The sequence below is a fragment of the Dipodomys merriami genome, unplaced genomic scaffold, assembly GCF_024711535.1.
Source record: "Dipodomys merriami isolate MVZ:Mamm:240054 unplaced genomic scaffold, mDipMer1.0.p SCAF_45, whole genome shotgun sequence".
In the NCBI taxonomy this organism is placed as follows: Eukaryota; Metazoa; Chordata; class Mammalia; order Rodentia; family Heteromyidae; genus Dipodomys; species Dipodomys merriami.
Window position 1 is genome coordinate 1,681,259 of NW_027206013.1, and position 27,287 is coordinate 1,708,545.

The window sequence follows — 27,287 nt, forward strand, 5'->3', positions numbered from 1 at the left end:
TCCTTTAATGCAACTGGCACCCAGCTTCCTATCCCTTGTATTAATGTATTTAATAACTTTTAATCTCCTAGCTTGTTTAAAAAAAAAAAAAGAACAGGAGGCCAGGTGCCAGTGGTTCACACTTGTAATCCTAGTTACTCAAGAGGCTGAGATCTGAGGATTATAATTCAAAGCCAGCCCTGGAAAAAAAGCCTATGAGACTCTCTTTATCTCCAACTAACTACCAAAAACCTAGAAATGGAGCTGTGGCTCACAGTGTAGAGCACTAACCAGCGGACACCTACAGAAAGAAGGAGGAAGCTAGGCCCTGGTGACTCATGCTGGTAATTCTACCTTCCCAGGGCCTAAAATCTGAGTATTGAGGTTCAAAGCCAGCCCAGGAAGAAAAGCCCATGAGACTCATCTACAATTAACCACCAAAAAGCAGAAATTGAGGTGTGGCTCCATTTCTGTGGCAGAGTAAAAAAGCTAACGTCTTGAATGAAAAAGCTAAGGGACAGTGCCTAAACCCTGAACTCAAGCCCCAGTTCCCTCTGCCCCATATACACAGCCTAGCTAATAAGAGTAAGCTAAAACTATCTTAGCTGGACACTGGTGGCTGACACTTGTAATCCTAACAGGAAGCTGAAATTTGGGGATTGAAGTTCGAAGCCAGCCTGGGCAAGAAAGCCCATGAGACTTATTTTTTTTAATCTGTTGTGGGGCTTTTTTTTTTTTTTTGGTTGTGGGGCTTGAACTCTGGGCCTGGGCGCTGTCCCTCAGCTCTTCAGCTCAAGGCGAGCGCTCTACCACTTGAGCCACAGTGTCACTTCCGGTTTTCTAGTGGTTTACTGGAGATAAGAGTTTCAGACTTTCTTGCCTGGGTTGGCTTTGAACTGCGATCCTCAGATCTCAGCCTCCAGAGTAGCAAGGATTACAGGCATGAGCCACTGGCGCCCAGCTGTTGTGGGGCTTTAACTCAGGGCTAGGGTGCGGTCCCTGAGCTGCTTCTGCTCAAAGCTAGAGCTCTATCTACCACTTGAGCCACAGTGCCACTTCCAGCCTTTTCTGAGTAGTTTATTGAAGATGAGAGTCTCACAGGCTTTCCTGCAGAGGCTGACTTCAAACCGCAATCCTCAGTAGCTAGGATTTCGTGAGCCACCAGCACCCAGCACAAAGGCAATTTCTTTTTTCTTTTTTTTTTTTTAATTTAATTTAATTTAATTTGTGAACATACTGTACAGAGGGGTTACAATTACATGGGCAGGATAATGCGTACATTTCTTACCAAGCATTGCACCCTCCTCCTTTGGTTTACCCTTCACATCCCTTCCCAGCCTCCCCCACCCCCCAATCCCAATCCTTCTCCTTCCTCCCCTCCCCCCCCCCCCCCCCGCACCGACGTTGTAAAGCTGGTTTTGGACATGACATCTTGTACTTCTCATTGTTGCAACAGGTCCACCTGTATCCTTAAACAACTGGTTTTTCCCCATCTCCTCCACAAGTTATACTGACATCAAATATAGTGAAAGCAGGGGTTATACTGTGGGGGAGGGACATACAAAGCAACGAAGAGATAATCTTATAAATGCATTAGAAACACATGCATGAAAGAAAAAATATTAAAATACATATCTAAGGGTTCATTTTCCTGACATCACATTATCTGACCTTTTCCGCTTGACTCATACATATACTAGATATTGCAAATAAGGGAAACCATGGGACCTATGTTTCTTTGGGCCTGGCTTACTTAACTTAATATAATTTTTTCCAAGTTTTTCCATTTCCTAACAAATGGGGCAATGTCATTCTTTCTGATGGAGGCATAGAATTCCATTATGTATATATACCACATTTTCTTGATCCAATTCATCTACTGAGAGACATCTGGGTTGGTTCCATATCTTAGCTATGGTAAATAATGCTGCAATAAACATTGTTGTGCTGGTAGCTTTAGTGTGGTCTTGTTTGTAAACATTTGGGTAAATGCCCAAAAGTGGGATTGCTGGGTCATAGGGGAGTTCTATGTGAAGTCTTTTGAGGAACCTCCATACTGCTTTCCAAAGTGGTTGAACAAGTTTACATTCCCACCAACAATGAAGTAAGGTTCCTTTCTGTCCACATCCCCTCCAGCATCTGTTGTTGTTAGAGTTCTTGATTTCTGCCATTCTAACTGGGGTGAGGTGATATCTCAATGTTGTTTTGATTTGCATTTCTTTTATGGCTAGGGATGTTGAACATTTCTTCATGTGTCTATTGGCCATCCTTCTTTCTTCTTCAGAGAAGTTTCTCTTTAAGTCTTTCGCCCACTTATTTATTGGGCAGCTGTTTCTTTGAGGATTTGTTGTTGGGGGGTTTAATTTTTTGAGTTCCAAGTATATTTTAGATATGAGACTCTTTTTTTTGTTGTTGTTGTTGGTCAGGGGCCCTCAGTGGTTTAGCTCAAGGTTAGCGCTTTACCACTTAAGCCACTCTTGGCTTTTTCTGCTTATGTAGTGTGAGGAATCGAACCCAGGGCCTCATGCCTGCAAGGCAAGCATTCTTTCTACCACTGAGCCACTTTCCCAGCCCACAAAGGCAGTTTCAAAAGAAAAGTTTGTACCTATAATTGCCTAGACTAAAAAAACTGAGAGAGGGGCTGGGAAGGTGGCTCAGTGGTAGAGCGCTTGCCTTGCATGCATAAGGCCCTGGGTTCGATTCCTCAGCACCACATAAGCAAAAAGAAAAAAAAAAAAAAAAAAAAAGTATGGACACAAAGCAGGGAGGGTCAGATATCAAGAAAGCCAATTATATTAAGGAAAAAAAAAAGTTTCCTTAGCTGGGTGCCAGTGCCTCACACCTGTAATCCTAGCTACTCAGAAGGCTGAGATCTGAGAATCTTGGTTCAAAGCCAGCCCAGACAGAAGTCTGAGACTCTTATCTCTAATCAATCACCAGAAAACTGAAGTGGAGCGGTGGCTCAAGTGGCAGACTTCTAGCCTTGAATAAAATAACTTGAGGGGCTGGGAAGGTGGCTCAGTGGTAGAGCACTTGCCTTGCATGCCTGAGGCCCTGGGTTCGATTCCTAAGCACCACATAAGCAAAAAGAAAAAAGCCAGAAGTGGTGCTGTGTCTCAAGTGGTAGAGCACTAGCCTTGAGCTGAAGAGCTGAGGGACAGCGCCCAGGCCCAGAGTTCAGGCCCCACGACCAGACCCCCCCCCCCCAAAAAAAAAAAAAAAAAAAAAAAACAACTTAGGAACAACATCCAGGCTCTGAGTGCAAGCTCCCAAATCAGCACAAAAATAAAACAAAACAAAAAAAAAAACAGGAAGCCCCCACATTTAAAAAAAATCTGAGTCTGGGGCTGGGAAGGTAGCTCAGAGATAGAGTTCTTGGCCTTGCATGCATGAGGTACTGGGTTCAATTCCTCAGCACCACATAAGCAGGAAAAAAAAGGCAGAAGTGATGCTATAGCTCGAGTGGTAGAGCACTAGCCTTGAGCTGAAGAGCTCAGGGACAGTGCCCAGACCCAGAGTTCAGAGCCCACAACCAACAACAAAAAAATTCTGAGCCTATCAGACAAACAGCACACTTGCTCTCATATGTAGAAGTTAGATCTAAAATACATACGTGCATGATAACATATATAGGGTTTTATGAATAAATGCATACAAATTGATTAAAGGATGTAGTTAGGGGAGAATCCAAAAGTGTAACTCCTCTGAAAAACATAATGACATGGGCATTAGTGGCTCATGCCTGTTATCCTAGCTTAGTACTCAGGAGATGAAGATATGAGGATTCCAATTAAAAGCCAGTCTGGACAGGAAAAGGACGTCTTCCAATTAACCACCAGAAAACCAGAAGTGACACTGTGGCTCAAAGTGACAGAGCACTAGCTTTGAGCAGAAGAGCTCAGGGACAGCACCTAGATCCTGAGTTCAAGCCCCATGACTGACAAAAAAAAAAAAAAAAACAAGAAAAACCCTAATGACCTGTTTAAAAAAATGAATATTAGAAAACAGAAAATATGGGGCTGGGAAGGTGGCTCAGTGGTAGAGTGCTTGCCTTGCATGCATGGGGCCCTGGGTTCCATACCTCAGCACCACATAAGCAAAAAGAAAAAAGCCGGAAGTGGTGTTGTGGCTCAAGTGGTAGAGCGCTAGCCTTGAGCTGAAGAGCTGAGGAACAGCGCCCAGGTCCAGAGTTCAGGCCCCATGACCGGACCCCCCCCCAAAAAAAAAAAAAAAAAAAAAAAGAAAACAGAAAATATTTTGGGGGAGGGTAGGGTAAAGGGTAGAGAACATAAATAGAGGAAGGGTGAGTAAATACAGTCATTAAATCCAATGTACATTATGTAAAAACTGAACAAACTATATAACTTAACAGTGGGGGAGAGGACAATAGAGAAGAATGATGGAAAGGGTGACATTGATCAAGAATACTGTACTCATAAACTAACTTACAGAACTGTTCTCCCTATAGAACTAGAAGAAGAACAGTAGTAGTAGTAGTAGTAGCCGCCAGGCACTGGTGGCTAACGCCTGTAATCATAGCTACTAACAAGGATGAGATCTGAGGATCTCAGTTCAAAGACAGCCTGGGCAGGAAAGTCTGTAAGACTCTTAGCTCCAATTAACCACCAGAAAACCAGAAGTGGAGCTGTGATTCAAAGTTATAGAGCACTAGCCTTGAGCCAAAAGAACTCAGGGACAGCACCCAGGCCCTTACTTCAAGCCCCACAGCTAACCAAAAAAGTAAAAAAATATGAAAATGGAACTAGTAGAATTGAGGGGGATGGGTAGGTGGGTTTGGAGTGATGGGTAAGAATGATGAAAGGGGTGATATCAATTAAGATGCATTCTAGCCAGGCACCGGTGGCTCATGCCTGTAATTCTAGCTACGCAGGAGATTGAGATCTAAGGATTGAGGGTCAAAGCCAGCCCAGGCAGGAAAAGTCCACGAGACTCTTACCTCCAATTAACCACGAGAAAACCCAAAGTGATGCTGTGGCTCAAGTGGTAGAGCACACCTTGAGATGAAGAGCTCAGGGTCAGCACCCAGGCCCAGAGTTCAAGCCCCACAACCAACAAAAAGAAAAAAAGATGCATTGTACTCTCAAACTGATCGAAACTCTTCTGTACAAGTACCTAAAGATAACAATAAGAGACACTAGTAAGAAAATGAAAAAAAAAAAACAACCAGGGCTGTGAATGTAGCTTACTGGTAGAGTGCTTGCCTAGCACATATGAAGCCCTGAGTTTGATTCCTCAGTACCACATAAGTAGAAAAAGCTGGAAGTGGTGCTGTGGCTCAAGTGGTAGAGTGCTACCCTTGAACAAAAGAAGCTCAGGGACAGTGCCCAGGCCCTAAGTTCAAGCCCTAGGACTGGCACAAAAAAGAAGAAAGTAGTAATGGTAGTAGTAGTCCTATTGTCCAAAAAGACATTTACTCTTTACCTGACTTATGTAACTGTAACTCCTCTGTACATCATCTTTATAAATAATACAAAAATAAAGCCAAAAGTGGAAAAAAAAAGCCAGTAGCACCTATATTAGTTATCCAAAGGATTACAAACATAAATATACAAATCTAGCAAATGTTATTCAAGTTCCTCTGAAAACACAAACCAGAATCAAGAAGCAAGTATTAGCTGAGTACCAGTGGCTCATGCTTAGAATCCTAGCTACTCAGAAGGTTGGGATCTGAAAATTGAGATTCAAAGTCAGCCCAGTTAGACAAATTCAAGAGACTTTTAATCTCTAATTAACCACTAAAAATCAGGAAGTGGAGCTGTGGCTCAAGAGCTAGAATACCAGTCTTGAGCAAAAAAAAAAAAAAAAATTAAGAACAGTGTCCAGACCCTGAGTTCAAGCCCTAGTACTGGCACAAAAAAAGAAGAAAGTAGTTGTAGTAGTCATCGTAGTAGTAGTGTGTTCAGTAAGCAAGCATGTACTCTAACTCAGCAAAGGAATCAATCTGCCCCTGTGAAACATTCTATGTTAACAATGGCAGGATAGTGAATAGTGTCAGGCACTGGGAGAAGGCCTGAGGCTCAGGCAGACAAAGTAAGGAAATGTGAAAGAAGATATGTAGAGGTGGAATAACAAGAAAGGAAGAGAAGGAGCCGGGTGCCAGTGGCTCAAGCCTGTGATCCTAGCTACTCAGGAGGCTGAGATCTGAGGACCTCGGTTCAAAGCCAGCCCGGGCAGGAAAGATCTTGAGACTCCTATCTCCAATAAACCACTAGAAAACCGGAAGTGGCGCTGTAGCTCAAGCAGTAGAGCGCTTGCCTTGAGCTGAAGAGCTGAGGAACAGTGTCCAGGCCCAGAGTTTAAGCCCCACAACTGACAAAAAAAAGGAAGAGAAGGTCAAGTGAACTCAAACAGAAGGCTAAACAACATCCAAGTGAAGCCACCTGGTGAACCAACAGTACAACTTTGGGATATAAAGCTAGAATGGAGACAGAGGGGTAGAAATCCTTATACAATATAATGGCTATTATGCTGTTATGTTTGTTTCCAGAGACAAAATGAAGGAGGGAAAAATGAGACTTACAAAACTCAAGTGTAAGAGGGAAAAGCACCAGCAGGCCACCAAACAGCAAATTGGTTACAGGCCCAAGGCCTACATTACCAAAAGCTCAAAGTTCTGGAAGCAAGAATCAGGTGTGTAACTGAGAGGCACTCGCATAATTAAGATGAAGCATTTTCAGGAGAATAGGAAAAATGAGCACTGCACAACAGTTAAGTACGGGGCAAATCTCTGGAAAGATGAGAGAAATCAAAGGATGGGGAACAGAGGAGACACAAAATCAAGAGTAAGTACTGAGACTGAGTGTAGTGAAGCTCTTCATTTAGGAGAAACCCAAGCCTGTCCAAAGGCAGAAGTCTCTGCAAAGGGAATTGGGACTGTGAGAGGCAAACAGTGGAAGTACAAGCACTAGAAAAGGGACTGGGTGAGGGGAACAAGTAGGTAATTGGGAATAGGGATTTAAGATAAACTGAAGTCACATGTTGGAGGGTAACAAGGGTTAAGTCCAGAATAAAAGTGTCCAAAAGTGAGAGACACAGATGCAAAATCAACGGGGAAAGCAAAAGATCTAGACAGGAATGCTGATCCTCTCCCAAGAGTAAGAGATATACTGCTGATAAACAGGGCATCCAGAAGTTAGGAAAGATGAGAGAGAAGCAGAGCATGGATACATACTTCTTATGTGTTGATACCAGATCTGATGCCCAGATCTGAACATTTGAAGACTCCTAGAATTATAGAAAACCAATGCTAAGCCATGATTCTACTCAAGAGCCCAAGGCTACACCCTACCCTGTCACTCTGGAGCTATAGCCCACTTCTGTGCATCTGTGGGCTGCCCAGACTATAAGCTACTTAGTAGCACCAGCAGCACACCACCTGAAATAATAATCTGATAAGAAGTGGAAGTGTTCAATACTCACAGGAACAATAAGCCCTTGCCAAGTCAATAAATTAGCTTCATCAACTTGGATGTTACGGAAGTTTTTCATTCCACATTTGCGGATCTCTTCAAGCTCCTGTTAATTAACAAAGCATAAAGGGGTGTCAAATAAGGGAAAGAACCATATATTAAGATCCCTCCTGACTCCCTCATATTAAACCAGGTGAGAACACCACCAATGACATCTGAGAGTAAAAACTAGCCTAAGCCTAGCCAAGTTAAGGAGGCAAGCTGGGGTAGTCCCCTCTGTGACATCATTGCTTCTACCCTGCCCCAGACCCTGTCCCATCTTGGTAAACCCATCAAACAAGTTGAGGGGAACTATGTTTATGTGACCACATCACTACCTCTTTGGTTGGTCACTGTAACTGTCTAAATACCATCAGTAACAGCACAAGGCAAATATACAGCAGGGTCTGACGTTAGATGCTACAGACCTGTCTTCTTCCAGTCAAGATTTATTTATCAAGTGTTAACCATACATTGAAAGCTAAAAATGTAAAGACAAATAAACCTGAGAACTAGGAAACAAAGACAAACACATACCCACAACATTCCCTATATAAGACTTTATTTACAATTTTAAAACTCCACCCCCTAGCACAGACACAAGCAAAGAAAACAATCATCCAGTCCCGGGATGGGGTGTGGATAGGAAAACATCAGTGAGCTTTGGTTGTCTTAGCTGCCAAGAGGGTAATAAGAATCAGAGTTGCAGGGCTGGGAAGGTGGCTCAGTGTTAGAGCACTTGCCTTGCATGCTTGAGGCCCTGGGTTCGATTCCTCAGCACCACATAAGCAAAAAAGAAAAAAGCCAGAAGTGGCGCTGTAACTCAAGTGGTAGAGCACTAGCCTTGAGCTGAAGAGCTGAGGGACAGCGCCCAGGCCCAGAGTTCAGGCCCCACGACCAGACCCAAAAAAAAAAACAAACAAAGAATCAGAGTTGCAGACAATGAAAGGGAAAACACACTGTAAGCAAAGGCTCCCTACAAATATGAGAAGTGTGTGTGTGTGTGTGTGTGTGTGTGTGTGTGTGTGTGTGTGTGTGTGTGTGTGTGTGTGTGTGTGTGTGTGTGTGTGTGTGTGTGTGTGTGTGTGTGTTCAATGGGGGCAAATGCAATGTCATTTCTCTCAGAAAGTGTAACTGTCATGACATTACTTTAGAACCTGATCCAAGATGTCTTTACAACTGTCACTTGCTTTTTCACCAGTCTGACTTTAGTCATTGCATCACACAAGCAGTCATCATGACACAAGCCAGTCAGTATATGCCCTCCCACCTATATTACATGATCAACATTCCTCCAAATTTAAATTCATGAATGTAGAGTGCCATTTCTACCATTGCCTCAACCAGGGCTTCCATCCAATAGCATAATAGATTTCCCCAATTTCTCAGATGCTGTCTCTTCTACAACCTAACACCACCCGGTGGGGCCCTGCCTCTGCCAACCCTTACCTTTTCTAGTAGGAAAAAGTATCTCCTTGAGCAGAGCCATGGCTCCAAATGGTCTGGAGACTATTTGTTAGAGCCCCTAGTCAACAGGTCCAAAGGATCCTTCACACCCCACACTCCAATCACAGAGCAGCAGTTTGTAAAGCACATCGAAGCTACATAGACATGGCTACATGGAAAAAAAAAATACCTCCAAGGTAGGGGAAACAGATGAAGTCATTGTTACAGTACTGAGTCGAGAGTGGAGGTTGGTCCACATTAAAGAAAAGAGTTTCATGGCAAGTGGAAGGTCCAAGTGTTTTCCCACAGAATGCTCACTACTTGTCAACCCACAATCACCTGGACTCAGATTCAGTCCCAGAAATTCTAGCCCAGCAAGTGTGGGTGGAGACTGAAATTCTTAACAAGTGGCACAAGGAGGAAAGGGAATTATGACACTAAGCAATGAGTCCTTTCTTGGGGCAAGGATGGGGTATAAGGCTTGAACCATGTTCCAAGCCCTTCAGTTGATTTAATTATTTCTCAGATGGAGTCTCATGGTTTTTGTTAAGGGCAGCCTTGGGCCATGACCCTCCTACCTAAGCCAGTAGCTAGATTACAGGTATGCCACATCATGATGAAGACTTGTTAACCTTTTGTTTGTTTGTTTTTGGGAGGGTGGTCATGGGGCTTGAACTTAGGACCTGGGTGCTGTTCCTGTGCTCTTTTTGCTCAAGTCTAGTGCTCTACCAATTCTAGTTTTTTAGTGGTTAATTAGAGATAAGAGTCTCATGGAAATTTCTGCCTGGGCTGGTTTTGATCCCAGCCTCCTGAGTAGCTGGGATTATAAGCGCAAGGCACCAGTCGGCTGATTTATTAACGTATTACCCAGACTGGCCTCAAACCACAATTCTCCTAATTTTTGCCTCCTAAACAGTTGAGACGACAGATATGAACCACTATACCTAGCACTTAACAAATCCATTCCAAAAGAAGGAATGGCATTAGTGGCAGTAACTGTGACCATACCACCACCCCTCCCCCATAGCAGGGGATGGCATCTTCTGGCTCCTCTACAAAGAAAGCATAGAACTTGAAGACCACTCCAACATGCCAGCTGCCATCTTGGTCCTCCAGTGCTGATGCCTAGGACTCACCAGAAACCCTCCCTGGGGACTATGAAATCTAGATAAACAAAAGACAAGAGGTCTCACATCTATCTACCACTTCCATCTGCTTCTCAAATAGAATGTCAGCTCTGTGGAGCCAGGAATGATGACAAAGATCAGGAAGCCCCCGCACTGCCAGAGAGTCATAGTGGGGCCCAGAAATTTGCTCAATGACTAGGTTAGTGAATAACTAGGAAGCTGGGGCTTCAAGAGGGGGGAAAAAAAAAAGATCCAGCACAGAAAAGATTCTCTATAAATAGAGTAGTAAAGCTCTATTTTGGCATCCTGGTTCTTGGCTCAATATAACTAGGAATTCTTGGCTATGGAGAGAAGATATCATAGCCCTTATGGTCTAAATCCCACCAAACTACCAAAATGCTTTAAACATAGAAGAGGATGGAGGGGGATAGAACTTCAAAACAATTCTTTAAAAACAAGGCCAAAAGAAAGTCCAGGCATGGGGTTCACACCTGTAATCCCAACTGCTGGGGAGGTATAAAGCAGGTGGATCATGGTTTGAGGCCAATCAGGCCTCAACCAAAGAGCTAAGTGTTATCACCTATCATTCTAGCCACATGGGAGGCATAAATAGGAGAATAACAGTCTAGACTGGCAAAAACATGAGATCCTATTTTAAAACTAACTAAAAAGGAGCCGGGCGCCAGTGGGTCATGCCTGTAAGCCTAGCTACTCAGGAGGCTAAGATCTGAGGATCAAGGTTCAAAGCCAGCCTGGGCAGAAAGTCCATGAGACTCTTATTTCCAACTAACCACCAGAAAACTGGAAGTGGCACTGTGGCTCAAGCAGTAGAGTGCTCGCCTTGAACTAAAGAGTGCAGGGACAGTGCCCAGGCCCAGAGTTCAAGCCCCATGACCAACAAAACAACAACAACAAAAAAAAAAAAAACCTAAGGTGTCTGGGAAACAGTTCAAGAGTTAAAGCACCATGGGCTGGGAAGGTGGTTCAATGGTAGAGCACTTTGCATGCATGAGGCCCTGGGTTCACTTCCTCAGCACCACATAAGCAAAAAGGAAAAAAAGCTGGAAGTGGCGCTGTGGCTCAAGTGGTAGAGCGCTAACCTTGAACTGAAGAGCTGAGGGACAGCGCCCAGGCCCAGAGTTCAGGCCCCACGACCAGACCCCCCCCCCAAAAAAAGTTAAAGCACCTGCCTATTAAGAACCAGGCTCTAGCTAGGTGCTGAGAGCTCACATCTATAATCCTACCTATTCAGGAGGCTGAGATCTGAGGATTGAAGTTTGAAGCCAGCACAAGCAGGAAAGTCCATGAGAACCTGTGTGTGTGTGTGTGTGTGTGTGTGTGTGTGTGTGTGTGTGTGTGTGTGTGTGTGTGTGTGTGTGTGTGTGTGTGTGTGTGTGTGTGTGTGTGTGTGTGTGTGTGTGTGTGTAGCCAGCACAAGCAGGAAAGTCCATGAGAACCTGTGTGTGTGTGTGTGTGTGTGTGTGTGTGTGTGTAGCCAGCACAAGCAGGAAAGTCCATGAGAACCTGTGTGTGTGTGTGTGTGTGTGTGTGTGTGTGTGTGTGTGTATGTCATGGGGCCTGAACTCTGGGCCTGGCTGTTGTCCCTCAGCTAGCACTCTACCACTTGAGTCACCGTGCCACCTCCAGCTTTTTCTGCTTATATGGTGCTGAGGAATGGAACCCAGGGCCTCACGCATGCAAGACAAGCACTCTACCACTGAGCCACCTTCCCAGCCCTGGAATTTGTTTTTATAAATAGTATTTAGGCTATGTATTCAGCCTAAAATACTGATCAAGTCTCCTTCATTCAAGAAAACTTAAAAGGAAGATGGGTTCTACTTATTCAAAGAAAAGATAGATTCTATCTGAAGTTGTGAGACTCAGGCTGGGAGTAAGATCAAATGGTGAAGCTTCTACTTAAAGATCTGAGATTGAAAAGTCAGAATTATTGAAGTTCTCAAGATGGCAAACCCTCAGCCAGTGGTGGCAGCTCATGCTTGTAATTCTAGCTACTTAGAAGACTGAAATCTGAGGCTAATGGTTCAAAGTCAGCCAGAGAAAAAACTAACAGTAACAGTTTCCATCTTTAATTAATGGGAGAAAAAAGAAGGCTGGGGGAATGGCTCAAAATAGAGCTCTGCCATGGATAAACAAAGCATGAGCACAAAGCACTAAGTTCAAGGCATGGAACCAGGAAAAAGAAAAAAAAAAAAAACCTCAGGCAAAACTGTGTCCCTACATGCCCCTATAATTAAGAAAGTTCTTGATAATAAATATTTCGGGAAGAATGGAAAGAAATCCATGTAAATTCAAAGAGGTTGAGTTCAAGGCGCTGTGAAAGAAAAAGGAAAATCATAGCCCCCAGCTCTAGAACAAAAAAAGGAAGACCAAAGCCAATGAAAGCTTAGAAAATATGCAATACACTAAATATTACACTTCAAATTTATCCATTTCTTTGTATGTAACTTTTATTTAAAAAAAAAGAACTATAACTGGGGGAGATGGAGAACACTTGTACTCCCAACACTCAGGAGGCAGAGGATCTCATGTTCCAAGTCAGCCTGAACTCCATATCAAAACTCTATCTCATTTTTTAAAAAGGACTATAAACAAATTTTTTATTGTGACTGATATGTATGCTGTACAGATATCTGTAACTTCATAATGTATCAGAAGGTGCCTTGAAGATGAACAGTTTAAGATGCTAATGTGCATATATTTAAAAAGAAACAAAAAAAACCCCTGCTGGGTATCAGTGGCTTACACCCGTAATCCTGGGTGAGGGTGAGATCTGAGGATCATGGTTCAAAATCATCCAGAGCAGGAAAATCTGTAAAACTCTTATGGCTTTTTTGTAGTATAGAGCACTAGCTGTGAGCAAAAGAAGTTCAGGGATAGCGCCCAGGCCCTGAGTTAAAGCCCTAGTCTGGGCACTGCCCCCCCTCCAAAAGAAGAAAAACCTCATAAGAAAAAAAGAGAAAGAGAAAACGTTCCTGCAAAGGTTCATTTCAGTTCTGCTCAAAATCAGACACCACAGCCTGGGGTCAGCTGATCATGGCCAGGCTGATGGCACGATACTGACAAATCAAGAGATGAGCTTGATGGAAAGCAGAACTACCCACTTGCTCAACCCTTCTGGCAGGGGAGATCAGGGCTTCCCAGCCAAGGTAAGTAATAACACGTGAGGAAAAAGTAACTTTTTTTTGTAGGTAGTGGGGCCTGAACTCTGTCCCTAAGCTCTTCAGCTCAAGGCTAGTGCTCTACCACTTGAGCCAAAGCTTTTTCTGCTTATGTGGTGCTGAGGACCTCATGCATGCAAGGCAAGCACTCTGCCACTGAGCCACATTCCCAGCCCCAAGAAGAGTAACTTCTTAAAATGAGAACCTTTCTCAGCTCTGAAGCAGAGTGTATGGTGAAAACCTGAAGAGTCTTACAGTCTCAAATTATAGCCTTGTTTTTTGTTTCTGTTTTTGTAGTGCCAGAAATTGAACACTGGGCCTCATGAATGAGAGTGCTCCACTACTGAACATCCCAAAGCAGCCCATTACCTAACTCCAACCCATAGATCTAGATTCCCACATGTCAACCAAAGGGACCAAGTAATGGCATTATGACATGGGAATTAGACACAACCTGAAAGCTGGGCCTTGCCCACCTGCCTAGAGCCCACCAATCCAGGTTCTAAGAGATGCTAAGAAAAAACAGATGCACAGAAGAACAGTCAACAAGGCCAAGTCAGGGATGCTTCAGATGTCAAGACAATAGTAGAAATAGTGTCCAATACAGGGATGTGTGTGCAATGTAAATAATCATATCCAATACCACAGAGTCATTTTTGTACTTATTAAATTTAAAAAGGCAAATTATATACCTAAAAGAATTATTTATAGCCGGGCGCTGGTGACTCACACCTGTAATCCTAGCTACTCAGGAGGCTGAGATCTGAGGATCACGGTTCAAAGCCATCCAGGGCAGGAGAAACTGTGAGACTCCTATCTCAAATAAACCACCAGAAAACCGGAAGTGGCGCTGTAGCTCAAGTGGTAGAGCGATCACCTTGAGCTGAAGAGCTGAGGGACAGTGCCCAGGCCCAGAGTTTAAGCCCCACGACCGACCAAAAAAAAAAGAAAAAAAAGAATTATTTATAGTAAAGCCTAACATCCCTTCTTAGCTGCTGAGGCTGAATTAGAATAACTAAAAAATACTGTTCTAGGTACCTCTGGGTCAGAGAGAAGAAAGCCCAGCAGATCTCAAGATGGAACAGCTTAAGTGGGACTTACAGGACAGGCAAAAATTGAATTGGTAAATAGAAGTGAGTGAGTGTCCATGTATGGGAAACATGGATGCAGGTGGTTTAGGAAATCAACTTAGCTGAAGTGTTAATTAATGTTGGGGGACTGTCACTATCATATCTAAGTCTGTCAATCAGGGTGCATGAATCCTGTGGATCTGTCCAATACTCTTCATCAGAGAGACAATGGGAGGAATGGAGGACAGAGACTAGCTGGTCCTCAGAGTCCACCTAGGACTTAAAGCACTAAGTTCCTGGTGGGTTAGGGCCTCTATCTGAGGAACACTCTCCAGCTACACCCCATAAACCACCATGCTTATGCTACCCAAGTCTTTTAGCAAGGAAGAAACTGAGGCCCTACTCGTCATTTCTACTGCTAAAGAAATAAAACCTGGGGCTGAGAAGGTGGCTCAGTAATAGACTGCTTGCCTTGCATGCATGAGGCCCTGGGTTCGATTCCTCAGCACCACATAAGCAGAAAAAGCTGGAAGTGGCGCTGTGGCTCAAGTAGTACAGCACTAGCCTTGAGCTGAAGAGCTGAGGGACAGGGCCCAGGCCCAGAGTTCAGGCCTCATGATGGACAAAAAAAAAAAAAACCTTCCAGGGCTGGGAATGTGGCATAGTGCTTGCCTAGCATGCATGAAGACCTGGGTTCAATTCCTCAGTACCACATAAACAGAAAAGGCTGGGCTGGGAATGTGGCTTAAGTGCTAAGAGTGCTTGCCTAGCATGAAACCCTGGGTTCGAGGAGCTGGGAAGGTGGCTCAGTGGTAGAGTGCTTGCCTTGCATGCCTGAGGCCCTGGGTTCGATTCCTCAGCACCACATAAGCAAAAAGAAAAAAGCCAGAAGTGACGTTAATGGCTCAAGTGGTAGAGCGCTAGCCTTGAGCTGAAGAGCTGAGGGACAGCACCCAGGCCCAGAGTTCAGACCCCATGACCAGACCCCCCCCAAAAAAAAAAAAAAGAAACCCTGGGTTCGATTCCTCAGTACCACATAAACAGAAAAAGCCAGAAGTGGCACATTGGCTCAAGTGGTAGAGTGCTGTCTTTGAGCACAGAGAGGCTCAGGGATAGTGCCCAGGCCCTGAGTTCCAGCCCCAGGATTAGCAAAGTAAAACTAAACTAAAATGAAACAAAACGTCTCTTTATGCAACTACTCAAAAAAATAAAATTTTAAAAAAGGATAAACCATGTTCATTACCACACTAATTACAATAACTAAATTGTGTAAGCAGCCCTGATGCCCTACAAGAAGATTAAGTAAATGTGAAACACATATACAACATAATTTTACCCATCTGTTAAAATGAATGTCATAAGTTGGGTGCTGGTGGCTCATGCCTGTAAACCTAGCTACTCAGGAGGCTGAGATCTGAGGATCTCGATTCAAAGCCAGCCGGGGCAGGAAAGACCATGAGACTCCTATCTCCAATAAACCACCAGAAAACCGGAAGTGGCGCTGTAGCTCAAGTGGTAGAGTGCTCGCCTTGAGCTGAAGAGCTGAGGGACAGCACCCAGGCCCAGTGTTCAAGACCCACAACTGACCAAAAAAAAAAAAAAAAGAATGTCATTTACAGGACAATTGATGGACCTAGAAAAACTTATGTTAGGGCTGGGAAGGTGGCTCAGTGGTAGAGTGCTTGCCTTGCATTCATGAGGCCCTGGATTCTATTCCTCAGCACCACATAAGCAAAAAGAAAAAAAGCCAGAAGTGGCGCTGTGGCTCAAGTGGTAGAGTGCTAGCCTTGAGCTGAAGAGTTGAGGGACAGCGCCCAGGCCCAGAGTTCAGGCCCCACAACCGGACCCAAAAAAAAAAGAAAGAAAGAAAGAAAAACTTATGTTAAGCCAGGGTCAGAGAGACAAACCACATATTTTCTCTCATGCGGAAGCTAAATCAAAATACATGATAACATATACATGATTAACAAAATGAATACTACCAGAAAGCAGCAACATGTTTCTATGGAGAAAAAGAGGAGAACTGTGCACATAAACAGAGAAAGGATGAGTAAATGCAGTCATTACATCATTGTACCATTGTACATTATGTAAAAACTGAACTATGAAACTTGAAGGTAGGGATGAGAAGGTGAAATGAGGGAAACAATGATGCACTGTACTCATAACCGTACACATGGATGGAATTGTAACGCTTTGTACAGCCACTTAATAATTTTTTTCAAATTTAAGGATAAAACCCCCTAGGTACTGGTGGCTCACACCTTTAATCCTAGCTACCCAGGAAACTGGTATCTGAGGCTTGAGATTCAAAGCTAGCCCTGACAGACAAATCAGAGACTTTCATCCCCAACTAATCTGCAAAATAACAAAAATGGAAGTGTGACTCAAGCAATAGTGCCAGAAGTGAGCAAAAAAGCCCAACTACAGTGCAAGAGTGCTTGCCATGGATAAGTGCATAAGCCCTGGATTTGATTCCTCAGTACCATATAAACAAACAAACAAACAAAGCTGGAAGTGGTGCTGTGGCTCAAGTAGTAGAGTGCTAGCCTGAGCAAAAGAAGCTCAGGGACAGTGCACAGGCCCTGAGTTCAAGCCCTAGGACTGGTTAAAAAAAAAAAAAAAAAGTGCAAGACCCTAAATTCAAGCCCCAGGACTAGCAGAAAAAAAGAGGAGAGAGTGGGGACAATTCATTCCCACTGAGCTAGATACATGGAATTAATACTAAAAGTCCTTTTCACTACAGGAAGTCTGAGGTCACAGAAATCCAGAAGTTATTCTAAATTGTTTCTATTTTAAAGGTGAATCCTGAAACAAGGCAGTGGTGGCCCATGCCTATAATCCTACCTACTACTTAGAAGCTAAGATCAAGGATCATGGTTCAAAGCCAGCCTAGGCAAACAAATCTAAGATATTCTTATCTCTAACCAGCAAGAAGATAGAATTGAAGCTAGCCTTCAGTAAAAATGCTAAATAAACCAAGCAAAAGTGCAAGGATCTGGGCTGGGAAGGTGGCTCAGTGGTAGAGCACTTGCCTTACATGCATGAGGCCCTGGGTTCGATTCCTCAGCACCACATAAGCAGAAAAGGCCAGAAGTGGCACTGTGGCTCAAGTGGTAGAGTGCTAGCCTTGAGCTGAAGAGCTCAGGGACAGTGCCCAGGCCCAGAGTTCTGACCCCATGACTGGCAAAAAAAAAAAAAAAAGTGCAAGGATCTGAATTCAAGCCCCACTACTGGCACACTCACACACAAAAAGGAGCTATGCTGGATTGGAAGCATGGGTCAAATGGTAAACCACTTAATTTGCCTAGCAAGCCAGGTGCCAGTGACTCACACCTGTAATCCTAGCTTCTAGGAGGCTGAGATCTGAGGATCATGGTTCAGTAAAATCCATGAGACTCTATCTCCAATAAACCACTAGAAAACTGGAAGTGGCGCTGTGGCTCAAGCGGTAGGTTCACCATGAGCTGAAAAGCACAGGGACAGTACCCAAGCCAAGAGTTCAAGCCCCAAAACCAATTGACAAAAAAAAAAAAAATTTGCCTAGCAAATGTGAAGCCCTTAGTTCAAAACCCCAGTACTGCCCCCTGAAAAGTAACAAAGAATTCTTATTATGGCGCGTGCGTGCGTGCGTGTGTGCGTGTGTGTGTGTGTATTTTTCTTTGTCGGTCATGGGGCTTGAACTCGGGTCTGGACGCTGTCCCTCAGCTCTTTAGCTCAAGGCTAGCACTCTACCACTTGAGCCATAGTGCCACTTCTGGTTTTCTGGTGGTTTACTGAAGATAATAATAGTCTTGTGGACTTTCCTGCCCGGACTGGCTTGGAACTGCGATCCTCAGATCTCAGACTCCTGAGTAGCTAGGATTACAGGCATGAGCCACCAGCACCTGGCTTATATTTATTTTTTATTGCTATCTAGTCTGAGGATTTCTGTATTAAGACATGGTAGCATAAGTCAAGATCAGGAGTATCATAAGACAGAACTCAACAAGAGTATCTCTCAAGGCAGAAACCAACATCTAAACTCGGGTTCCTGTTACTCTACCACAGCACAGAGCTAGGCAGGTAGGCTTTTCCTCAAGGTCTTTCCAAGAGGACATGACTGAAAGGAACCCATACATGCAGCTACAGCTGTCATGACTACTTGGGAGGCAGATATCAAGAATAGAGTTTTAATTCAGCCTAAGCATAAAAGTTTATGAGAGGGGCTGGGAAGGTGGTTCAGTGGTAGAGTGCTTTGCCTTTCATGCATGAGGCCCTGGGTTTGATTCCTCAGTACCACATAAGCAGAAAAAACTGGAAGTGGTGCTATGGCTCAAGTGGTGCTATGGCTCAAGTGGTAGAGCACTAGCCTGGAGCTGAAGACCTCAGGGACAGTGCCCAGGCCCAGAATTCTGGCCCTGTGACTGGCAAATAATAATAATAATAATAAAAAAATTATGAGACTTCTCAATCAATGACTGGTGTGAGATGGTATATCCCTTCATCTCAGCTATAGGGGAAGTACACAGTAAAACCAGTGACACATGCTTGAGACAAATGGAAGCACAAGTAGGATCAGAGCCCAAGCTAGCCCAGAAAAATAACCAATGTAAAGAGGGGTTAGAGGTGTAGCTAGAGTAGTAAAGCACCTGCCTAGCAAGGGCAAAGCCCTGAATTCCTACAGTCACAGGGAGTGAGAGAGGGAGCAATACTCTGGGCAAGCTTGCCTATGTCCTCAACTGAGCAGGTTCTCATGCCAGCTCTGCTCACAGGCAGCTTCCCACAAGCCTTGCTCCTGAAATGTGTTTCCTTCTTTATCTAAACATAGGTGTGTCTGGCATTCTTGACATATATTACACACTGCAAAGTCCAGCACACCCATCAAACACCACCTACTTCAATTCTGTCCGGAACAGACCCAGAAACACAGGACAAGTAAGCAGAACGGAAACTGCCTATGTAAAATACATGGTAGGGGTTTGGGATGTAGGTCAGAGGAAAGCCTTTACTGTAATACACTAGAGGCGCTGGGTTCCACCCCCAGCATGACAAGAAACAGATCACTCTACTCCTTCAATACATTTAGGTTTGTGTGTGCTGTTTTTTCTTTTTAACTTAATTTTATTGTCAAGGTGTTGTACACAGGGGTTACAGTTACATACATAATTTCTTGTCAAATACTGTTACCTTCTCTCTTATTTTTCTCCCACTTCCTCCCTCCCCACCATACCCCTCTTCCCCGTGTGCTGAGTTTTCATAAGGAAAGACGCACTGATGTTGATACTTACAGACAATCTTGAAAAGGGCTAAGAGGCTGGTGAACTTCTCAGTTATACCCTTTCCTCTAGCAATGAAAGAACTGTATGCCAACCCCTCACAAAAAGATTTTTATGAAGCCCAGTGATGACTACTGTCTTTGACATTAGCTTCTGCTCTCATTGGAAATGAACCCACTGAGCTAAGACTTGTCAAAAAAGAACTTTACCACTCTATTAAACTATGCTAAGGTGGAGGCAGAATCTGGCAAGATGATGAAGAATACAAAAGTATAATCAACTGGAAAACAAAAATTAACAACAACAAAAAAAAAACCTAACCTGAATGAATCTTGCTATTCTCTACCCTGTCTACCTCCCTTAAAACCAAAAGCATGGGTGCCCATGGCTCAAACCTGTAATCTTAGCCACTCAGGAGGATAAGATCTAAGGATCCCCATTTGAAACTAACCCAGTCAGAAAAAGTCCATGAGGGTTTGGAAGGTGGCTCAGTGGTAGAGTTGCTTTGCCTAGCATGCATAAGGCCCTAGGTTCAATTCCTCAGCACCACATAAGCACAAAAAACCAGACATGGTGCTGTGGCTCAAGTGGTAGAGAGCTAGCCTTGAGCAAACAAAGCAGCGCGAACGCACATACACGTACAAATGTACATGTACACACACACACACACACACACACACACACACACACACACAGTAGCTATCTAAACTGGTACATGGCACTAAGAACAGGAATACCTGGGCAATGGACTTGGATCCACCACTAGTCTCAGTACCCTTACCTGTAAATGAAGGTGACCCAGCATCTGCTTTCCCAGACTTATTGCAGTTCTGGGATTGTAGAGCTCTATAATGACACAATTCAAAAGGAAAAACTCAACAACCATCAGAACAAGCCATGCAGTTTCAGCCAGGTAGTGGTAGCTCATGCCTAAAATCCTGTAGCTACTCAGGAGGCTGAGATAAAAGATCTCTGTTAAGCCACCCTGAACAGGAAACTCCAATTAACCAATCAGGTGCCTATGGCTCATGCCTGTAATCCTAGCTACTAGGAAGCTGAGATCTGAGGACTGCAGGTTGAAGCCAGCCCAGACAGGAAAGTCCGTGACACTCTTATCTGCAATTAAACTATTCAGAAAAAGCTGAAAATGGCACTGTGGCTCAAGTCATAGAGCAAAATAAGCTCAGGGACAGTGTCCAGGCCAAGTTCAAGCCCAGGATCAGGGAAAAACAAAAACAAACAAACAAAAAAAAAACAACAGGAGAGCTATGGCTCAGGTGGTAGAAACCCAGCCTTGAGCAAAAAAGCTAAGGGACATCACTCAGGTAATGAGTTCAAGCCCCTGTACCAGCAAAAAATACTTCCTGCTTGCTTCTAGGCTGAAAGAGTAGACAAGAGACTTCTGTGGAATTGCCAACCATTTACTAGGAGAGTTTCTTTTATATCTCTGTACACATCTGTGGTGGATGACAATCACTGCGCTGGATGTATATTCAGGCTAGGAAAGGAAAACACACAAGATAACATACTGAAATTTTTCTTTGATAAAATAAACTTTATATTTAAAAAAATGATGGTAAAATAAGGTAAATATATGAAGGAAAAGAGGTTCTATATGGAGGAGTAAAACAATATGTGATTTTTGTGTGTATAAATCTATAGTTTCTTTCTACTTTTCCACTCTTCTATTACAACTATCAGGTTAAAGATAAATCTGTTGTTGCTTTAAGAGTAGTATATAACTCAATTCCCTCATTTACCAGTAAGGAAACTGAGGCACAAGGTCAGGCAATACATTCAATCACCTAAACCTTAACATGCTGAAATATTAAGACTCATTCTGAGGCCAAGAGCTCTCAATTTTATTAAGTAAATATTGTTAAAGGAACTTGCATCTAGCTGTCTCTGCTTTTATCAATTACACAAAACAGGTACTTTCAGAGGTAGTGAAGCACCATAGCTAAGTGAGATCATGTCCAGGCAGGCCACCTCCACCCAACCCACCTACTTTTCAGCATCACCTCTCCTCTCCATCCTCTAAACCCTCCCCACTCCTGCCAGGCTGGTCTTACTACCTTGGAAAATAATGTGCTCACTTTTCGGGGGGGGGGGGGTCGGTCGTGGGGCCTGAACTCTGGGCCTGGGCACTGTCCCTCAGCTCTTCAGCTCAAGGTTAGCGCTCTACCACTTGAGCTACAGTGCCACTTCCGGTTTTTTCTGCTTATGTGGTGCTAAGGAATCAAACCCAGGGCCTCATGCATGCAAGGCAAGCACTCTACCACTGAGCCACCTTCCCAGCCCCTGTGCTCACTTTCAATAAGATTATCTACAGGAATGGGAACTTCATTGTACAACCACTTAAAGATAATTCAAAAAAAATTAAGATTATCTACAGTATATTCGTATATGCCAAATACTCTTCGAAGAACTTGATAATCACTGGTTTAACCTACACACATAGATGAAATAATCTGAGGTACAGAGGTGAAACAAGTTGCTCATATAAGATACTTCAGGGCCAAGATTCAAAGTCTCCATCTCAGTATCTTTGCCATGAATGAAAGTCTCCCCCTCCCCCTTTTTTTATACTGGCCCTGGGGGGTTGAACTTAGGTCATTAGCATTGTCCCTGAGCTTTTCCCAGCCCCCACCATGGGTCCTGGTGCTTGAACTTGGGACCTGGGCACTGTCCCTGAGCCTCTCTGTGCTTAAGGCAAGTGTTCTACCAATTGAGCCACAGCTCTACTTCTGGTTTTTTTTTTTCTGCTTATATGGTACTGAGGAATTGAACTCAGGGCTTCATGCATGTTAGGCAAGCACTCTACCACTAAGCCACATTCCTAGCCCCTGTCCCTGAGCTTTTTTGCTCAAGGTTAGTGCTCTACTACTTGAGCCACAGCTCCACCTCTGGCTTTTCGGAAATTAGTTGGAAATAAGTTTCTTGGACTTTCCTGCCTGGGCTGACTTTGAACCTCCACCCTCAGATCTCAGCCTCCTGAGTAGCTAAGTAGCTAGGATTACAGGCATGAGCGACCAGCACCTGGCTCTTCCCCCTTTTACTAAGGGCAAGTTAGGTTTATCTGTTTCCCTTCAGAGTCTGACACTGACTAGGAGACAAACGTAGGCAAAGTAAGTGAGAAGCTGAAGGGAATAACTGAAACCTAAAGGTGATAATCTCTACCACCTGCCTTGAAGTCATCAGTATCACTTTATATACTTTGTATAACATCTCTTCCAGAGGCTGGCTAGCCAACTTGGTCCTGTCAAGGCTGCCTTAGCCCCATAGGTGGGAGGCACCTAGTTCTAGAAGAGCCAGGAACTTTATACATGCCAACCTCAAGTAAAAGTAGGCCAGTTCTCCAGTGTTTTTGTAAAGCATCTCAGGTGCTAGCCTAACTAAAAACAAAGGATGGGGCAGCACAAAGAAGGAGGATGCTTTGAGGAAGCTGGCAGAAGGTTTTGGGGCTCCTTATGGCATCTCTCTGAACCACTGCCCAGAGTCATTCTGGAATGAAACTGAATCCCACTGGTCTATATTCTAGGCAGACCAAGATTAGCTAGAGACCCCTATAGTAACACCAGGAACCTGTCCTCTTCTACTACTGAAATCCTATTCATGCTTAAAGGTGGTAAACCATATTCCATATCCTCTTCAATGTGTGTGTATGAGAGAAATCTTTTCTTCCCCTGTACACCACCATGCTGTTGACACTGACATATACTGGGAACACAACAGATAGGCCAGAATTTCTTGGTTCCAGATGCATGATATTTTTCTTACTGACTTGCTCAAAGGAGGAAATTCTCCCAAAGAAACGTTCCTTGAACTTAGTCTCAAAGGATAAGTCACTTTGGTATAGAGAAGAGACAGGAACATTGCACTGAGGCTGTTGCTCCTAGAAGTTAGAAGTGTGCTTACGGCGGGGGGGGGGGGGGGGGGGGGGGGAGGCTGGGAAGGGAGGTGAAGGGTAAACAAAGGAGGAGGCTGCAATGCTTGGTAAGAAATGTATGCATTATCCTGCCCATGTAATTGTAACCCCTCTGTACAGTATGTTCTCAAATAAAATTAAATTAAATTAAAAAAAAAAAAAAGAAGTGTGCTCACCTAGCATACATAAGGTCCTGGGTTGGGAGAGGGAAAAAACAATTAAAAGATCCAGAGTAAAGTCTGTAAACCTCAAGAGGCTGACATCACAGGCACCGGTGTCTCATGCCTGTTATCCTAGCTACTCAGGAGGCTGAGATCTGAGGATCACGGTTCAAAGCCAACTCAAGCAGCAAAGTCCATAAAACTCACCTCCAATTAACCACCAGAAAACCAGAAGTGGTACTGTGGCTCAAGTGGTAGAGTGCTAGCCTTGAGCTAAAGAACTCAGGGACAGTGCCCAGGTCCAGAGTTCAAGCCCCACAACTGATTTAAAAAAAAAAAAAAAAAAAAAAAAGGCTGACATCTATCCCATGATTGCAGGGGGTATTTTTTTGTGCCAGTCCTGGAGCTTGAACTCAGGGCCTGGGCATTGTCCCTTAAATAAGTTTTTTATTATGAAAATACTGTACAGAGGGTTTACAATCACATGAGCAAGGAAATGAGTACATTTCTTATCAAGCATTGTTGCCTCTCCTTTTTTTCCCCTACCATACCTTCCCTCCCATCTCTACAACTACATTCCCGCCCCCTCCTGCCTAAATTGTAAAGTTTGTTTTTCCACATACTGTCTTGTGCATCTCATTGTTGCAATGGGTTAACCTGTATCCCTATTTAAACAATTTGTTTTTTCCCATCCGCTCCCCAAATTATACCAACATCAAATACAGTGAAAACAGGGGTATATTATACCGTAGGGGAGGGACATACAAAGCAATAAAAAATATCACATGGTACCTTATAAATATGTTAAAAACAATAGCTAGAAAGAAAAAAAAAACACTTGTGTTCTTATCTTGGGGTTCATTTTGCTTTACATCATCTTATCTGCTTGACTCAGATATATACTAGTTATTACAAATAAGGGAAACCATGCGACCTATGTTTCTTTGTGCCTGGTTTACTTCACTTACTTCACTTTCCATTTCCTAACAAATGATTGTCCCTGATCTTTTGTACTCAAGACTAGAGCTCTACCACTTTGAGCATAGTTGCATTTCTGGTGTTTTAGTAGTTAACTGGAGAGTCTCAGATGTTCCAGCCCAGGCTGGTTTTGAATCTCAATCTTCAGATCTCAGCCTCCTGAGTAGCTAGGATTACAGGTGTGAGCCATAGACACCCAGCTGTGGATCAAGGTTTGAAGCCAGCCAAGATACAAATGTCTATGAGAGTCTTAACTCCAATTAACCACCAAAAGGCCAGAAGTAAAGTTGTGGCTCAAATGGTAGAAAACTAGCTTTGATCACAAAAGTTCAAGCCCTGACTTACTGTTTCACATACAGTCACACATACATACACAAAAGATCCAGAATGAGCAAAGCATGCTTTTTGGGAGATTTCATGGGCAAGTGGAGAAGAGAGGAGGGTGGAAAGCTCAGACTTGAAGAAAGATGCTAAGGATATGGACTTAAGTCTGACTTTCAGCCTCATCTTGCCTTACTACATGCAGTATGCATGTATGCATGTCCTGAGCAGATGTATTCTCTTTTCCTCCCCCCAATTGGTTGTGGGGCTTGAACTCTGGGCCTGGGCGCTGTCCCTGAGTTCTTCAGTTCAGAGCAAATGCTCTACCACTTGAGCCACAGGGCCACTTCTGGTTTTCTGGTGGTTAATTGGAGATAAGAGTCTCACAAACTTTCCTGCGTGGGCTGGCTCTGAACCGCAATCCTCAGATCTCAGCCTCCTGAGCAGCCAGGATTACAGGCATGAACCATCAGTGCCTGGCTAGATGTATTCCTCTCCACAAACAACTCTGATCCACTGCTGAGCGAGCAGCAAAGGACAGGCTGACTGGTAAGGAATCTGAGGAATGTGCAGATGGCCCATCACAGATGAGGATGGCCTGAACTAAAGCAGCAACACAGGAGATGAAGAGAAGACAGCCAGAGAACAGCGATGGTTGTTGGCACAGTTCAGCAGAAACTGGCATATGTCTGGCTGGGAAGGAGGCTAACTGGTAGAGTGCTTGCCTTGCATGCATGAGGCTCTGGGTTCTATTCCTCAGCATGACATAAGCAGAAAAAACAGTAGTGCTGTGGCTCAAGTGGTAGAGTGCTAGCCTTGAGCTGAAAAGCTGAGGAACAGCACCTAGGCCCAGAGTTCAGGCCCCACGACCGGACCCCAAAAAAAAAAAGAGATGGGGGACTGCAGCCCAATAGTGAAGAGTACTGACCTAACCATTTCCTACAGGAAATGATTTCAATTTCTAACACTGCAGAAGTGTGTGTGTGTGTGTGTGTGTGTGTGTGTGTGTGTGTGTGTGTGTGTGGTGTGTGTGTGTGTGTGTGTGTGTCTGTCTGTCTGTCTGTCTGTCTGTCTGTCTCTCGTGTGCTGTCCTTGAACTTTTTTTTAGACTTAAGGCACAGCTCCATTTCTGGCCTTTTGGTTAACTGGGTAAGACACTATCCTGCCAGGGCTGGCTCTGAACCTCCATCCTCAGATCTCAGCCTTCTGAACAGGTAGCATTACAGACATAAGCTACCTGAACCCAGTTCCCTTAACTTTTTGGCTCAAGGCTGGCACTGTACCACTTGAGCACAGTTCCACTTCCAGATTTTTGGTGGTTAACTGGAGATAAGAGTCTCTTGGACTTTCCTTCACCATCTGGCTTTTAACTGCAATCCTTAGACGCGGCCTTCTGAGTAGTTTAGGATCACAGGAATGAGCCTCTGGTTCCCAGAATTTTTGTTGTTGAGATTGGATCTAGGCTGGCCTTGAATTTCTAGGCCCAAGAAATCTTCCTACCCCAGTTCTCCCAGATAGCTGAGACTATAGATCTGCACAACTCCCAGCTCTCCCCTTAACTCCTAACACAACCACCAGATACAGTCAGTGCTCCATTAGCCAACCTAGGAGAACATACACCTATATAGACTCAAGAGCAAACTGGTCCATCCCTTTGTACAAAAAATTCCAAAAAGCCGGGCAACAGCGGCTCACACCTGTAATCCTAGCTACTCAGGAGGCTGAGTGAGATCTGAGGATTGCGGTTCAAAGCTAGCCCGGGCAGGAAAATCATGAAACTTTTATCTCCAATAAACCACCAGGAAACCTGAAGTGACACTGTAGCTCAAGTGGTAGAGCGCTAGCCTTGAGCAGAAGAGCTGAGGGACAGCGCTCAGGCCCAGAGTTCAAACCCCACGACCGACAAAAATAAATAAAATAAAAAATAAATAAAAATTCCAAAAAACTATTCTATTCCTTCATGTGTTTATGAACTGAGACAAGTACACAAACGAGCATATCTGAGTGAACATTTAAATAGTATTATAATGATGCTCAATTCTTTTTCTCAATAACTATACCCTAATAACTAATGAAATGTTATCTTACTCTCTCTAAATCCACAAATTTCCCCTCTAAGAAAAGCCCTTCAGGGAAGCAACTCAATGGGAGGTCCCTTAAGGGAGATGTGTGTAGTGTTAGGCTACTAAAAACTGATCAGTTAGGTATCAGTTTCCCTAAGCCACACACAGAGGTTTTACTTTTGGTTTTGTAGCTATTTTGCTGACCACTGAAGCAATGGCTACAATCTAGGTGGTGTTGTCAACAATGCTGAATTAGCTGCTTGCATATAAAATGTAGTTAATTTTTTATTAACATTGTAATTCATAAA

The 27,287-nt window shown here is 43.8% G+C and overlaps 1 protein-coding gene across 1 annotated transcript in view; it reads right to left on the reverse strand.

Annotated features, from left to right (window-relative positions):
- Ube2l3 (ubiquitin conjugating enzyme E2 L3) overlaps nucleotides 1-27,287 on the reverse strand; it is a 60,470-nt gene that overhangs the window by 26,973 nt on the left and 6,210 nt on the right. The window contains exon 2 of the mRNA XM_069994275.1: nucleotides 7,420-7,515. Coding sequence (XP_069850376.1) covers nucleotides 7,420-7,515 — 96 coding nt within the window. The remainder of the gene's footprint in view (nucleotides 1-7,419; nucleotides 7,516-27,287) is intronic.